The sequence below is a fragment of the Solea solea genome, chromosome 14 (assembly GCF_958295425.1).
Source record: "Solea solea chromosome 14, fSolSol10.1, whole genome shotgun sequence".
NCBI classification, from domain to species: domain Eukaryota; kingdom Metazoa; phylum Chordata; class Actinopteri; order Pleuronectiformes; family Soleidae; genus Solea; species Solea solea.
In genome coordinates, this window is record NC_081147.1 from 16147551 (window position 1) to 16163414 (window position 15864).

At 38.2% G+C, this 15864-nt stretch overlaps 2 protein-coding genes and 1 long non-coding RNA gene across 4 annotated transcripts; 2 read left to right on the forward strand and 1 right to left on the reverse strand.

Annotated features, from left to right (window-relative positions):
• Positions 1-655: 655 nt before the first annotated feature.
• On the forward strand, positions 656-2380 carry mif (macrophage migration inhibitory factor). The gene is made up of 3 exons (XM_058650247.1): positions 656-921; positions 1836-2008; positions 2119-2380. Exons 1-3 carry the CDS (start codon positions 814-816, stop codon positions 2183-2185), a joined length of 348 nt encoding a protein of 115 aa, XP_058506230.1. The 5' UTR covers positions 656-813; the 3' UTR covers positions 2186-2380.
• A 1359-nt stretch (positions 2381-3739) lies between these two features.
• LOC131472908 (zinc finger protein 595-like) lies at positions 3740-9563 on the forward strand. 2 transcript variants are annotated; one of them, XM_058650398.1, is made up of 5 exons: positions 3740-3930; positions 4708-5159; positions 5571-5701; positions 7290-7344; positions 8041-9563. In XM_058650398.1, exons 2-5 carry the CDS (start codon positions 4799-4801, stop codon positions 9120-9122), a joined length of 1629 nt encoding a protein of 542 aa, XP_058506381.1. In that variant the 5' UTR covers positions 3740-3930; positions 4708-4798; the 3' UTR covers positions 9123-9563. The 2 variants fall into 2 exon arrangements, with proteins under 2 accessions (XP_058506381.1, XP_058506380.1); XM_058650397.1 differs by having other exon boundaries at positions 3740-3926.
• Positions 9564-13299: 3736 nt separating this feature from the next.
• Positions 13300-15862, reverse strand: LOC131472848 (uncharacterized). Its single transcript, XR_009242137.1, has 3 exons — positions 15700-15862; positions 14948-15087; positions 13300-14496 (listed from the first exon to the last, which is right to left on the reverse strand). It is a non-coding gene; the product is annotated as an uncharacterized LOC131472848 (long non-coding RNA).
• Between the last annotated feature and the right edge of the window lie 2 nt (positions 15863-15864).

A 15864-nucleotide genomic window follows, 5' to 3' on the forward strand; every position in this document is an offset into this window, starting at 1 on the left:
AAAACAATGTTTTTCATCCCCTTTATCACATTAAGTTTGCCGAAATTATTTTTTTAATCAATTTTGCACAAGAAATAAACAACAGTGCAAAGATAAAAAAGCAGTATATAGGTAGAAAGTAGTGATACAATTTCACTGAATAAGATAAATAGAAAGATAATATGCATCGACTCCATTGTTTACAAAACCAGAAAATACCACTACTACTACAACTACTACTACAACTACTACTACTACTACTAATAATAATAATAATAATAATAATAATGATAATAACCATAATAATAATATGCAAAACCAAAGTGTGTCTGTAGATACATGAAAAGGAAGAATCTAAAAAGCAGTTATTATATGATTTAAAGGCATCTTTATACGTATGTTGAAATATTTTATAGTGGAACAGTTTTCAGAAAGGTGAGGGGGAAAACTATTACTTTATAATTTGACACCCCTAAATGATTCTCTTAATAAGTGAACCATTTAGGAGGATTGTGATCTGCCAATGTATCTCGACAATAAAATAATTTAAAACATATTTGAAATTATTATTAGTATTGTCAGCAGCAGCAGCAGCAGCAGCAATAGAGGAAGAAATATTTCTCTAATCCACACTCCAGTAGGTGGCGGTAATGCACCTTAACGCAAGTTGCCGACTATCAATAAACCCAACAGAAGAAAACGAGGAAGAAGAGTTGTGCTATTTACTTCCCGGACTTCGTCGCATCATTTGCGGGGTTTTTTGTGAATTCTAATAATATTAACAACTTAGATTTCCAAAGACGACACGTGGAGCAGCACTTAGAATCTGCAATCATGCCGATGTTTGTGGTGAATACTAACGTGGCCAAGAGTGAAGTGCCAGCGGCGCTGCTGTCTGAGGCCACGGAAAAGCTGGCTAAAGCTATGGGCAAACCTGCACAGGTAGAAGCAAATAGCAAATAACAAATAGTGAATTCATCGTTTTCGTATGGAAACCTTGTTGATGCTAAATATGGTGTGAGATGATGAAAAGGCTACAGTATCAAATGAAACAGATGTACCTAATAAAGCAGTCATGTATTGTGTGTGGTCGTGTGCACAGCTTGTTTTCTATTAAAAAAAACAGAATGTTCAACCAAAGTAGGATATTAATATTGCAGAGCAGATATAAAATGCTATATTTGGAAGAAAACCCTCAATTGAATAGTTTCTTCAAATTGTTCAGCCCTGCTGTCAAATACAGGAAATTTGAAACGTGCTTGACAAAGTAACCGCTTGACAAGAGCCTTGTGCAATCATGCAAACAGAGACTGTTATTTCAAGAATATTATCACGGGGTTGATCATTGATCAGTTCACTAAACCCAGAGGTTGAGCAAATCACATAAACTGGATTATAAAATACAAGACAAATGCTGAGCATGTTTAAAGAGTTTTTAAAAAATACTCTACTGAGACTGACAATTAATGTCTTGCATTTAAAAAAATATATATTGCCTATCTCTAAATGATAAATATGCCTCTTCCCTTATTGAAACCCCATAATACATGGCTGAAATGACTTGCACCAGTATTGGCCTCTGAACTGGTTGTTATGTAAAAAGTCATGCTATCAGGTAGACTAGAGACTTAACTTATTTAGCAATGTATCTACCAATGCAGACCAATTTACCAATATTCACAGCATTGTTGGTAAATTGGTGAGATAAGAATGTCTGCAGGGTGTGGGGGATTCTGATGTGCCTGCCCTCACGTCACTTTTCAGTCTTACAAAGTCTTTAAAAAAGTAACACTTCTATCGATCCATCCAGTGTATGCTGAAGTCTCTTTTGTTTGTATCTGTCTTTTGTATATCAGTACATCGCTGTGCAGATCAATCCTGACCAAATGATGATGTTTGGAGGAAAAGGAGATCCCTGTGCACTCTGCTCCCTCCACAGTATTGGCAAAATCAGTGGTGCTCAGAACAAGAAATACTCTGAACTCCTGTGTGGACTCCTCAACAAACACCTGAGCATCTCTCCTGACAGGTACACACATCAACCACTGCTGACAGTTTGATAACTAAATGTAGCAGGATGATGATAAACGCAAGATACCGGCACACTCATTAACCTGTTTTTCTTTGTGTCTGTTTCAGGATTTATATAAACTTTTTCGACATGGACGCAGCCAATGTGGCCTGGAATAACTCGACCTTCGGCTGAGATGAAGTTTAAAAACACTGAATTAGTGAATCATTCCAGTATTGTGTAAAATGTGTATGTACAGATAAAGGAGACACCTGATAGTCCATTGGCAAATAAACTGTACAACTTTAAAAGCACTTAACATGACCCCTAAGCTTTGCACTGATTCTTCACTATTTTAAATGCAATAAAGCAAACCGTGTAAACAATAAATGAATCAGTTATTTCCTTGACTGTCTAGCCCCACAAACATTACATTTTAACCATGAAAAACATCCTTTAAAAGACAATATCTTTTACTTTTTATTAACATTAACAGGACACTGAAGCTGAAACTGTTTAATTAATCATTATCATCAATATCACCTGTGCTTTAACTAATATGATTGTCAAAATATCCAACATGAAATGAATTGTTTGGCCTCCAAATTCAAATTGCACTTAGATTTTATGTAGATTATCCAGGAAAAACTAAATTGTCTTAATCTAAATGCTAAAATTATTCAAATAACTGATTTATGTTGCTATCTGTCTTCACCAAACTACACACACACACTGTGTATAACTGACCTGAGATAAGAGATATTTTATCAACTTTTGCAGGAAGTATTTGTTTGTTTTTGTGAAATATGTGTTTTAAAAACAATAGGTATGGACAAAAAATATATTGTAGGTTTTTATCACAATTGGCACCTGTGTGATAAATACACATTTATCATAGCTAAAGATGAAGAGAGCAATAGTATGCTAATAAAGACATCAAATGTGCTGGACCTTCTCAGAGTAAACTAATGGTAAATAGTTTTCCACCTTTGAGACTGAAGTGAGAACAAATATTGTAAATACACTGCATCTCATTTTATCACTGGTATGAAAAAGTGTTTATATGCCAATGCAGATCCATATAGAGGAAATCTTTGGGGCCTGTTCCAAACCACTGTACTGTCTACTATAGGTCTTCTGGCCTGCTGTGACAGCACATCACTCATCCTTGTTGGATGTATAAGTCAGGGCCATTAATAATCTGAATATTGAGCTCCTGAAGTAACACAATTATCACCATTAAAACACAGTGGTGTAAAAAGGCAGAGCTAAGTCAGCTACAGACTTTCCACAGGAGGTAGATTTATTCCCAATAAGATGATTTGTCCTCTCATCATCCTCCTCTTCCTCACATATACCTCACACAATAGTATAGTGAAATTAGATTAAGATACAGCCAATGATAAGGTGACTCTAATTATTATTATTTAAGTTGTTTTTTGTTTTTTGTTTCATTTTCTTTGCACTCTGGTTTAAGGTCAGCAAAACTAGTGAAGCCCATATTATGAAGTATACAGATCACACATAAAGGTGAATACATTGTCTGATGCTGTGTTTTTTTTTAAAGAATAATTTTTTACATATTTTATATATGTATATAAAATATATGCAAATAAGAATTAAAATAGGTTAATCATATACTATTATATGATATAATATGATATGATATGATATGATATGATATTATATTATACAATGACTCAAACAACAACAAAGTAGCAGGAAGCGGAAATGACGGTGGATGAGGTTGCATTACAGTTTCCCTCGCTTCTCAGCTTCTGGGAGCTTAGTTGAAAATGGCGGACTGGCGGCGTAGGAAATGAAAGAAGGTGATTTAGTATTTAAATGTACACTGTTCGTGTGACTTGGTCCCGGGATCAAGACAAAGTTGCGGACCACTTGGTGACGTTGACAAAGTGAACATTCCCGCTAAACGGTCAGTAAGTACCCAGCATGTACAACATCATGTCAGTGTTTAGCATGCAACTTCTGCCGCTTCTTTCATTACTTTGTGCCAGGATGTGATAGCAGCGTATCAGTAACTGATAATATGTGCTTAAGAGAAACGTTTAGGTTATACATAATCATCGTTAATGTATGTGGCTATGAGTCATCAAAGAAAACGTGATTCCTTCAGAAAGACCCGACTAGCATTTGGAGCAAGCATTAGCGGCTAATGTCGTAATACAGTTTTAAAAACTATAAACACATACTCGCAATCAAAACGATGTTAACTAATAAGTGCAGTGTTTTAATTCATCACTTGTCTGTGTACACGTTTCCGTCGTGTTCTGCATGCTTTCAGACTAGTAAGCAGGGTTGCCAGGTCGAGGTGACGAAACCCAATACCAGAAGTGAAAATACATCGCTGCAGACAATTTCATCATGATTATGATTACTGCTAAATGTTTTTACAGAGACAGCACTCAACGCATTAATGTATAGTATGTCTGCCTAAGATGCTGTTTACCATTAACAACTATTTGACTAATGTCCTAAAATTGCCATTAGTTTTTTGCTTTCTTATTTTTTTCTTCTTCTTCTTCTGCAAAATAAGCAAAACATGTCTACTCAACATGCGGTATCGTACTTCTAAAGGAACATTCTCGGCTTGGCAGATATGTGGGAAAAGAGTTTCGGGTTTAGAGTTATGCTTGGTTTAATTATATCCTGCTATTGTAGCTAACCATAATCTGACCTCTTATCTTTGTGTTTAGGGAGAAGGGTATTTGCAGAACGACCACTACAGCATTACACAAGAATTCTTATTAAGCACATCTGTAAGCTGATAACCAGCCATAATCAAAGATGAGCGACCTTCTGACAAGAAGTTTTCGGGCCCAGCTGACCCTCAACATGGAGGCAACCCTGAAAAAAGCTGTATGTGACATAATGAGGATCTTTGAGGACAGCCTACATGACCATCAATTGGAGTTGGTGCAGAAAGGCGAAGAAGTTGCACATCTTAAAGTAAAGTTGCAGACTGCAGAGCTCAAGCTGAGAGACTGGGATTGTAAACTTACCCAAGAAGCGGAGAAGAGTAAAACTCACATCAATCCCCAAGAAGCTGAGCAGAGTACAAATCACATCAGTGAGACTCAAAGAGAGCCTGGAGTTGACATGAACCCATCTGGACAAACTACTGATGTTCCTGAGATTGACTATGAAGGTATATATAATATGCTGCTTTCCTCTGTGAAAGCTGTTTTGTGAACACAATCTCATTGTCACAAGTTTGTTACCTCACTTAACTGTTAAAGATGATTTTAGTATTCACCATGTTCATGTTTTGTTACTTCGTTTTGACACTAATTGACCAAAAAAGAGTGAAGTGAAAACAAAAAAAAGCTAGATGTTGCAGATTATAAGTGTTTAATGAGGGTGCTGCTGAGCATTACATAAATTATAAAATTTTAGTTCTATATTGCTAAAGTTACCAGTTATAGTTGCAAGTTCATATAGGGGTTGCAAAGAAAACACTTTGTATCTTTATTACTATGACATAGATCAAAAGAAAAGGAAAGGCACTCTTACACCCTTTCTTGTGCAACTTGGTCATGTTTGTGTGTTTCACCTCTAGTGCCTGATGACTGGTGTGCTCCCATGGCTAATGAAACAACAATCCCCAAGCAAGATGACATTGTGTGTCCAAGTATAAGACTTCGGCGACTGCTGATTCCTGTGCACCGCATTCCAATCATCAAGCAGGAGGTGTGTAAAGCCTGGGCATGGTGGCATTACAGTTTGACCCCGTAAATCAAAGTAGTACACACCACTTTGACTTTCAGAATCAAACTATTGCTATGCACCCCACACTACATGATGTACTATCTAGGATTGGTCCCACACTACACGACACAATCTTTCACCAGGACGAGCCAAGTTCACATGACATTAGAAAAAATGTCACTGAGTAAAACTAGACTTCTAAATTTGTTAGCCTGACAAAAGTCGGAAAAAAGTGTTTAATCATAAAACAAAGAGGAGTAAACAAAACCTATTTTTATTTGAATAAAAAAAAAAACAGATCGGTGATTGTTCCGCACACAGTCTGCTGCACTGAACATCCACAGCTCTGTTTTATGTGTTTCTATTTAAGAATACTGTATGCCCGACATTAAATACACATGGCCGGAATTTTGAAATATTAACGGCCACATTGACTGTCAAAAATATTTTCTAACGTAATCTCTGGCTGGTGCATAGAAGAATAAGACGACAGCAACACAAATATGACAAAATCCAGGCCAGTAAAAACTTTTGGACTGACGAGCAAAGTGATTTTATGATCCGTCAGCTTGAAACAATGATATTTTTAAGTTCATGGGTGGTGCTCTACCTACCTACGACTAGCTGTCAGCTTAACCCTTTACTGGGCAAGGAACTATATTTGGTAACGTACGTAGTCATAAGAGACCACGTTACTGTGCGTTACCACAAGACAATTGGACGACCTCCACTCAAGTCCATCGAGGAGATGACCCCTCATGAGGTCAAAGAGGTGGTATATGCAACTGTTCGCTGAGTCTGTGCGGTTTGACGTGTCCCTGTTCCATGCCCACGATGATCTGGTGACCTCTAGTGACGTTTGGAGGCAGTGTTTCACAAGTGCCTGTTCAAGTTAAACATTAATTTGTTTTTCTTGAACATTCTTATCGTTCCTGTATTAGAAGAATGTTCTAAAATGTTTGTGTTTTTTCTTGTATATTCTTCTACCTACACTTGTTTGGATTTTTTTAATGACAGACAGTCTAGGGACCTTATATGATCACTTCATAGACCTTGCTTTTCTTCATGAAAATAATACATTTTGAAAAATGTATCAAAAGGAAAAAAAGTCTTGGGTTGAAATTTATAATTTCCAAGTATTTCAATGAGTGCCCTGTAAAGTCTCGTCACCCAGCACAGTGGAGGTGGATACACTTCATTCTATAAATCAATCATCTGGGGTGGCTTGAGTCTTCGTGTTTTTGCAACAGAAGTTTGATGATTTGATCTGATGGACTGTAACTTGTGATCTTTTTACTCTGGTATAAATGTTTGCAGGAAAGACTGAAGTACTGATATGTCCTTTAATTTCCTGACAGACTGCAAACCATATTGTCAACCTTTTGGGGCAGGTTGTATTTTTGTTTTACTGCTTTAATGAACTTTGAGTCACTTCCTCACATTCACACACAAAGTGTGAAAACATCCAGAAAATGAATCTATATATAGGCTGCTACCCATGTTTCTTTATTGGCACTGCATTGTTCTTCCTTAGAGATACAGTTTAACCATTAATGTCTGTCTCTTAAAGGTGATCAGCCATGACATTGACCAGCAAACAAAGGGTGTCAGTAGATCCACAAGATGTGAGTTACTTCATGTTTTCATTCATTATTCACTGTTGTTTTGTAAATATTCAGCATTGTTAATTAAGTTAAGGATAGTCAACCTTAAATTACAAAAGGTGTACTTGTTGTTCTGCATAATGAACATTTTTGTTTGCCAGGTTGTGATTTATAGTAGTAGCATTCCACCAGATTTTACATCACCTCTGTTCTTGTTGTGTACCTGCATGGTTACTATGGGTTATATGCACAAAGTAGGTCAAAGAAAATTATTGACTGATTGTAAATTAGAATAACTGCATTGCTGTTGTTGAGGTGGTGATCAGTTTTTGTAATCTTTGCGTAAAGATACAGCCACAATTATTCTTGCAGAAGCATAAAGCCTCGCTTGTATGAGAGAGGATACAGAAGGTTACAACTATGATGAAGACTGGAAAGTAAATCAGCTCTCTTGATTTGTTGCTGTTAAGTTTTTTCTTTTCTTTCTTTTTTGTAAGTCCCATACATTATGAAATTGTATTTTCCTACACTGGGATTTCAACAAATTTATAATGACCCTTAATTTGTAGACATAAATTAGAAAATAAAATGTGATTGCCCCAATGTTTTTTAAAAAATCACATTGCTCTCATTCCATTAAATTAAATAGTTTTCATGTCAATTGTGATATTTCGCTCGGTCATAGTTAAATTTTTTATGTAATGTTTTCTCTTACAGGTTCCATAGTAAATAAGAGTGAGCACACTCAAGACAAAATCCTACTAAACTGTGTCCCAGGGGGGCGAGGCAACGTAAATGACCTTCTCCTCGACATAAGAGAGGAAAATGTGAATATCAGTAAGTCTACTGAGGAGACAGTGGAAAATAATGGTGAAAAGCATTCCTGCAAACTTTGTGAGAAGGTATTTGATACAGAGTTTGGCCTAGGCGTGCACACACAATCACACACGAGGTGTCGAGGTTGCAGAAAAGTGTTTCCTTTACCAAATAGTCTTGGATCTCATGAACAAAACTGCAGAAAATTGAAGAGATTGTTGTCAAGGATAGCAAGGAGAGCATTAGACACCAATCGAACCTCTGGCCACCGTAGTGATACGTCAGTTCAGAGAGTTGAACCCACCAAGAAACACTCCTGTGTTTACTGCCACGACAAGTTCTTTACAAGGAAAAAACTCAGGGAACACATGCGTGTTCATACTGGTGAAAAACTATTTAGATGCAGTATCTGCCCAAATAAATTCACCACCAACTTGTCACTCAAAACGCACATAAGGAAAATTCACCACAGCCAAATGAATCCCAGTGAGCCTCAAGGAGACCTTGCTTGGACCATGCCTCTAGAAGACACAGAAGCTTCTGAGTATTTGAATTTGTCCAGCAAAGACGCTCAAAACAATGTCCAGAGAGAACACAGTCTGCGCAAAATGTGTGAATGGGAAACCATGGGTAAACACAGGTCCAATGGTTATATCTGCTCCGTTTGTCAGAAGTTATTAAAAACCAAATTCAGTTTGGTTGAACACTATCGTATCCACACGGGAGAGAAGCCGTTAAAATGTCATGATTGTCCAGCAATGTTTCGTACTGTTCAACATCGTTGCATGCACCGAAAAAGATACCATTGTGTTAAGGGGCTGCCGCAGTGTGAGAAGTGCAAGAAGCTGTTCTATTCAAAGACAAGATATAATACGCATGTGTCCAAATGCTCAGATAAAAAGCCTATTACCTGCAAGGATTGTGGAAAAGGCTTCTACAGGAAAGGTCACTTCTTGAATCACATGACGCGTTACCACAGTTAAGTCACTGTACCGTTCACGTCCCCCATCGGGACGAAAGACTGGACTTTCTGGGATCGATCAGCTTTCATCGCCAGATTTAGTTCAACTTTGTTTTTACTTTTTATGAGGTGTGATCCTATTAGTTATATTATAATATTATTTTCATATCAGTATACCCCATTTCTGTTGAATATCAATATTACTGTGATACAATAAAATATACTGAAATCAGAATTTTTTAATTTGGGTGAATACATGAAAGAATTTGTGTGTGTGTTAATGCATCTGTCTAATGCAACACTATGGAACAAGACGGAATGCTGCTAATTTTTTGAGTATGACATGTCAGGCCAGTTTGATGAGTAAAAAAAATCTTAATTCATGTTCCATATTCACCACCAGGTGCTACTGTTCTACCATCGACTATTTGTTGCAATAACAATAAAAAGTAGTTTGAATACAGATGTGCGCTGGAAATGTCATGTACCATTTTAATTTCCTCAAAGCAGACCTACTACTTTCAAATGTTACATTCAAAAAAATGTCTACAAAAAATGTTCAGCTTTCTGTATGTAAGAAATTACTGCATCCAAGCAATCTTTTCAGATCATTGCAATATAACAATGTTAAAAAATCATGTTGGTTTTTAACAAAATACTAGGCAACTTTTTTTTAAATTTCCAGTTGTAGAAGTAGACAGACAGACAGACAGACGACTTTATTAATCCTTTTGGGAGGTTCCCTCGGGGAAATTAACAGCTCCAGCATCCATACACATGGATGTAGTAGCTGGTAGCAATAATGGTTGGTGTCATCTAAAACACTGTTCAAGTGAGGAAACAATGTCATAATATACGCCCAATAAAACTCAGTTTTTATACATTTATGTTAAGTGATGCCATTTATTTGGGGTTTTGTAGTATCTCTGTAGACGTTAAAGGGGACATATTACGCAAAATCAACTTTTTAACCATTTTAATACTTATATTTGGGACTCTGGGGGCCCTACCAGTCACCAAAGTGTGGAAAAAGAATACTCCGTCATGTTTTCGTGGTTCCCCTTAGTGTAAGTATAGGCGATAAAACACTCGATGTTGAATTCCCTGCGTTTATGACGTCAGCATGCGCATTTCACCGCGAATGTTACCGCCCCACCAGTAAGTTTACTTCGAGAGCTCCACCTTAGCTCCACCTTGTCCCTGCGAGAGTGCAGGCGAGGGAGGAAGAGCGGTATTATGTCAACGCAGAGGGACAAGTGTGCTGTTCGTGGCTGCACAGTGGAGCACAGTGTTTTACACAAACTTCCACAGAGGATTTGATATATGAAGCTAATGTGCCGGATAAAGTCAGCAAACGTGTGTTCGCACTAGACAGCGGTCGCCGTATTTAGTCAGGGGACGTATTTCACCGACGTACAAACACACACACGTTGTTAAGAAAAGGTCACATAGAGCTCATAACTGACCATTCTGACACGTCCTAATTAAAAATATTTGTTCAGTACGTCCTCCATGGCCGGAGCACAGACTCAGTCTGATACAATCACATATACAGCGGCGAGCGGCAGTTTATGCCGCTCGCCACTGGCGATCAGCGGTGCTGCACTCTCTGTGCAGAGGTGCTGCACTCTCTGTGAAAATCAGCTGATCGCCACTGCTGATCGCCAGCGGCGAGCCGCCTAAACGGCCGCTGTATGCAACTGATCGCCAGCTCCGGTGCAGACCGGTGACTATGCTCCGGAGACCTCGCCACCGCGGCACCGCTGATCGCCACCGCGGCACCGCTGATCGCCAGCGGCGAGCCGCCTAAACGGCCGCTGTATGCGTTTAGGCAGCTCGCCGCTCGCCGCTGGCGATCAGCGGTGCCGCGGTGGCGATCAGCGGTGCCGCGGTGACGAGGTCTCCGGAGCATAGTCACCGGTCTGATACAGTAACATACAGCGCCAGCTTATGCAGCTCGCCGCGCGCCGCTGGCGATCAGTGGTGCTGTTCCTAAGTGTTTTTAACTGATTAACAGTTCGGCACTGTTCGGCTCGATCCTTATGTAGAACGTCTCTTCCTGTGACGGCACTCTGGCTGTTTTCTGCGCACGCTGCCATGTTGATATTGTCAGAGAACTAGTGGAGGGAGGGGGAGACGAATAGAGCTGTAAAGCGCTGTAACGAGGACAAATCAGAAACCCCCTGGAAGAAGTGGGTGTGTGTTTGCCTGTGTCTCATTTGCATGTAAAGGGACCAAGCACGAAAACCGAGCGTTCTGAAAGGGGCGGGCTTAGCAGGGTTATTGAACTGCTATGATGCTTCATCCTTATGGTATTTTGACCAAGGCATGTCACTGACATGTTCATTAGGACACCAGGGAACTATTTTAATGGGGGAAATAGGGTATAATATGTCCCCTTTAAGTTTTCTTATCGCGAGACTTGCAACGCTATCACGCCACAGACACCAACCTGCTAGTTAGAGGACGAGGAAAGTGTAGTGTTTTCGTGAATTTGATGTAGAAATGTGCAGATATTCAGCCATTGGCGGTTTGCGACTTTTGCCTTTTACGCTGCATATCCACGGCGGGCTCTTTTCGACCTGAAACACGCTCGGTAAAACCGCCTCATTGGGTCTCTGTTTACACATTAGCCGAAGGTAACGCTAGCTAGCACACGTTCCGCACTGACTGCTTGTTTACAACCGGATTCCCTATAAATGACTGTATTAGGGTGACCATACGTCCGTATTTCCCGGGACATGTCCGTATTTCACGTCCTGTCCCGGGTGTCCCGGGTTATTTTTAGAAAGTGAGGAAATGTCCTGGTTTTTAAAATTACCTTCTTTGGACCATTACATTTACATGCACTAGGGCACTGCCCACGGCGCTGCGTGCGACGTAGCCTAATCCCCGCCCCTATGCTGTCAGCCCTATTAATCAGAACGTAGACAACGTGACTGTCAGTCATACGCAAGCAACATGCCGAAGCGCAAGTGCTCGTTTACCGACGAATTGCTAAAGAGTTTCCCGGCTTTCAGATCGGGTCGAGACAAATGGGAAGCCTTGTGCACAGTGTGCAAAGCAGGCACATATGTCTCGGTGTCCAATGGAGGTGCAAGAGATCTGAAAATCCACCTGGACACAGAGAAGCACGAAACAGCTGTCCGAGGCGAGGGTAGTGCTAGCTCGATCACACAGTACTTTCTCAGACCAGGGAACGAGGATGCAGTGAATGCAGCGGAGGCTGCATGGTCATTTCACACAGTGAAACACCACAACAGTTACAGATCCATGGACTGCACTAGTGCATTGCTCAAAAAGAGCTGTTCATTCATTACAGGAATTGTTGACTCAAGCATTTTGAATAAATACATTTTGAATAAAATTATCATTTGTTATTGGAGTTATTGTTATTGACTTTTACTGAAAAGCATTTTTAATAAACCAACTAAATATCTTGTTCTATCTATATAATATAATATACCGGTATAATTGAATAATAATAAAATACTATTAAAGCAACAGCATCCTCCACATGACACATAGAAGGGCTCAGTCAGAGCCTCAGCGGACTGAAAGAGGTCACAGGCCACGATGGAGCTTCAGTAAAACATGAGGTCAGACACCTTCCTGCCTCTGAATAACCTGGTTTCCATTTAAAATCACAATCACACATATTTATGGATTTTACACAATAGTATAGTGAAATTAGATTAAGATACAGCCAATGATAAGGTGACTCTATTATTATTTAAGTTGTTTTTTGTTTCATTTTCTTTGCACTCTGGTTTAAGGTCAGCAAAACGAGTGAGGCCCATATTATGAAGTATACAGATCACACATAAAGGTGAATACATTGTCTGATGCTGTGTTTTTTTTTTAAAGAATCATTTTTTACATACTTTATATGTATATATGTATATATATACTGTATATATATATATATATATGTATATACAATATATACAAATAAGAATTAAAATAGGTTAATCATAGACTATTATATTATATTATATTACATTATATTATATTATACTATACAATGACTCAAACGACAACAAAGTAGCAGGAAGCGGAAATGACGGTGGATGACGCTGCAGTACAATTTCCCTCGCTTCTCAGCTTCTGCCAAGTAGGTCCAGCTGCAGACCCGCAGACTACTCAACAACACACCCCTCCACTCAACGAAACACCCCTTTACTCAACGAAACACCCCCTCACACTACACGACACTCTGATTGGGTCTCAAGAGACTGCGTCTGAAACGTGATGACGTTTACTAACGTGATGACGTTTACTAACGTGATAACGTCTTCTTTTATTGAAACTTTATTTACACACACGAGTATTTCACAGACACTTGTTGACAAGAGACTTTTATCCCGGTGTGCGACAGGAATAGAGAAGAATAAATACTCGTGTTGACGTTTATGAACACAGAAATGTACTTTCTGTGAAATTTGTGAATAATTAATGTCACTTTGTAAAGTATGAAATGTTATAGCCAAACTGCTAAAATATATAAATGCCAATTGGAAAAGTTCTTTGAACATCACGTTTACACAATATAGTATCACGTTTTTGGGATATAATTATCACGATTATGTGATATAATTATCACGTCAATACAATATAGTATCACGTTTATGTGATATAATTATCACGTTTATACAATATAATATCACATTTATGTGATATAATTATCACGTTTATACAATATAATATCACGTTTGTGATATAATTATCACGTTTATACAATATAGGATCACGTTTATGTGATATAATTATCACGTTTATACAATATAATATCACGTTTGTGATATAATTATCACGTTTATACAATATAATATCACGTTTATACAATATAGTATCACAAATTCCACTGTGAACACACTTCTGTACAATGTAACATTTTGAATAATTTCATTTGTTTTTGCAAACTTCACACAACATCATGGCAACCTGTCTGTAACAAAAAGGTGTGTTTAATATAGGCCTACTGGGGTTACTACCCCAGGTACATTTTTGGGCATGGATGTAGTGTGCAGTACCCTTAAAAGATCTTGACACTGCAAAAATTCCAATTCTCCTGTCAACACACACAGAGTTAAGGTGGTAATCTGCTGTTATGTCTAATGATTTCACCTTGTGTTGCCTTTCAATGTGTGTTTTGAGGTTTTTTCTAAGCACTGTTTTGCTACAAAAACCGCATGTTGTTTTAGAGTGCTTTGCCAACAATATTTCAGTAGATGCTAGGGTCACTGTGGATTTTGGAGTTGCTGTGGATGCTGTCTTGCAGCAGGTTATGAAATGCTTGATGAAATATTGTTTGGTCGCAATGATTGTTGTGCAAAACCAACAGTGGTAGTGGCTGCTTTTCACACAGTCAGGGTGGCATCTGTATACACTGTATCCTAAAAGACAGATAGGAAAAGTGATTCAGACGTTTCAAGAAACACACAAAACAATATTTCTTTAAACCCTGTCCGAGAGGCAAATTGTTACATTACTTCTGAGAACAATCATTATTATCAGGGGCATCTATAAAAATGCAGGAATCTTGAAACTTTTTCTCAATATCTAAATTCTCAACAAGATTGAAAATAAAATACACATTGACTTAAGATTCTACACACATGAAGTACAGTACACATAGATGAAATGGCTCCAGCATTAGTTTACTTTACTTTACTTATTTTGAGTTTCTGATACTCAAATGGATGAGTTGAATAGTTTGATGGTCACAGTTATCCATGGTCAGGACAAACAGAAATAACATCACATTTAATAATACATAGGGCTCATGGGGAAATGAAAGCCTTTCAGCGTTGAAATGAAAAAAATATTTGATAATTTAGGACTTACCACCGTACTCCATCATTGACCTTTGGTGTCCCTGCAGATGAGCCACAATCTTTGCATAGCTCCCCTTTTTTGTGCAGATCAGTGTCCGAGTCGCATCTTCTCAGCTCAGGGCCTGCTCCTTCACTGAACGTAGTGTTGCTCTATAAGAGCAAATGTAAAATAAAATTGTATTTTGTATTTTTAACATGGGAACATTTTTAATCCAGAATCAAGTAGTAATGAACTGGACTGCATTTGCCTTTAAGACTTTCCCTATCCTAAAATTTATGCAGGCTAACTGAAATAAATCAAATCAAATGACACTGTTGACCGTGATTCAACAGAACTTCTAATTTCTAAACATAAAAAATATTATTCATCATCAAATCTTTTATCTTAACAATTGTAGAACTGAGGTCACACGTTTTCAAATGAGCAAAGCTGTGTTTAACTTCTCAGAGTCATTTAAACATTAAAAACCAGATAAATACTAATATATAGAGATCATATAGTTTATCTTATACGTTTCTTGGTTGAAAATTAGACAATATTATATTGTCAATGTTATAACCTGTACATGTCATACAACCTGTAAAAGGAAAAAAAGAAAAAAAGGGAGAATATCGCTGCGTCTTGCTTGCTGTTACAATCGCTATCGTTACAGCATGCAGACATTACTGGATAATAAACCGCACTTAATTGATTTAATGGATACAAATAATGACTATTCATCCAGTGTTCAATATCAAAATGTGTTTTTTATCCATTCTTACCTTTTCCTCCGTCAGTTTCCCGTGTTTTTCCCGTGTTTCTTTTTCGGGTTCTCTCTCTTCATACTCGGTCAACGTAAACGTCATCACGTTTCAGACGCAGTCTCTTGAGACCCAATCAGAGTGTCGTGTAGTTTGAGGGGGTGTTTCGTTGAGTGTGAGGGGGTG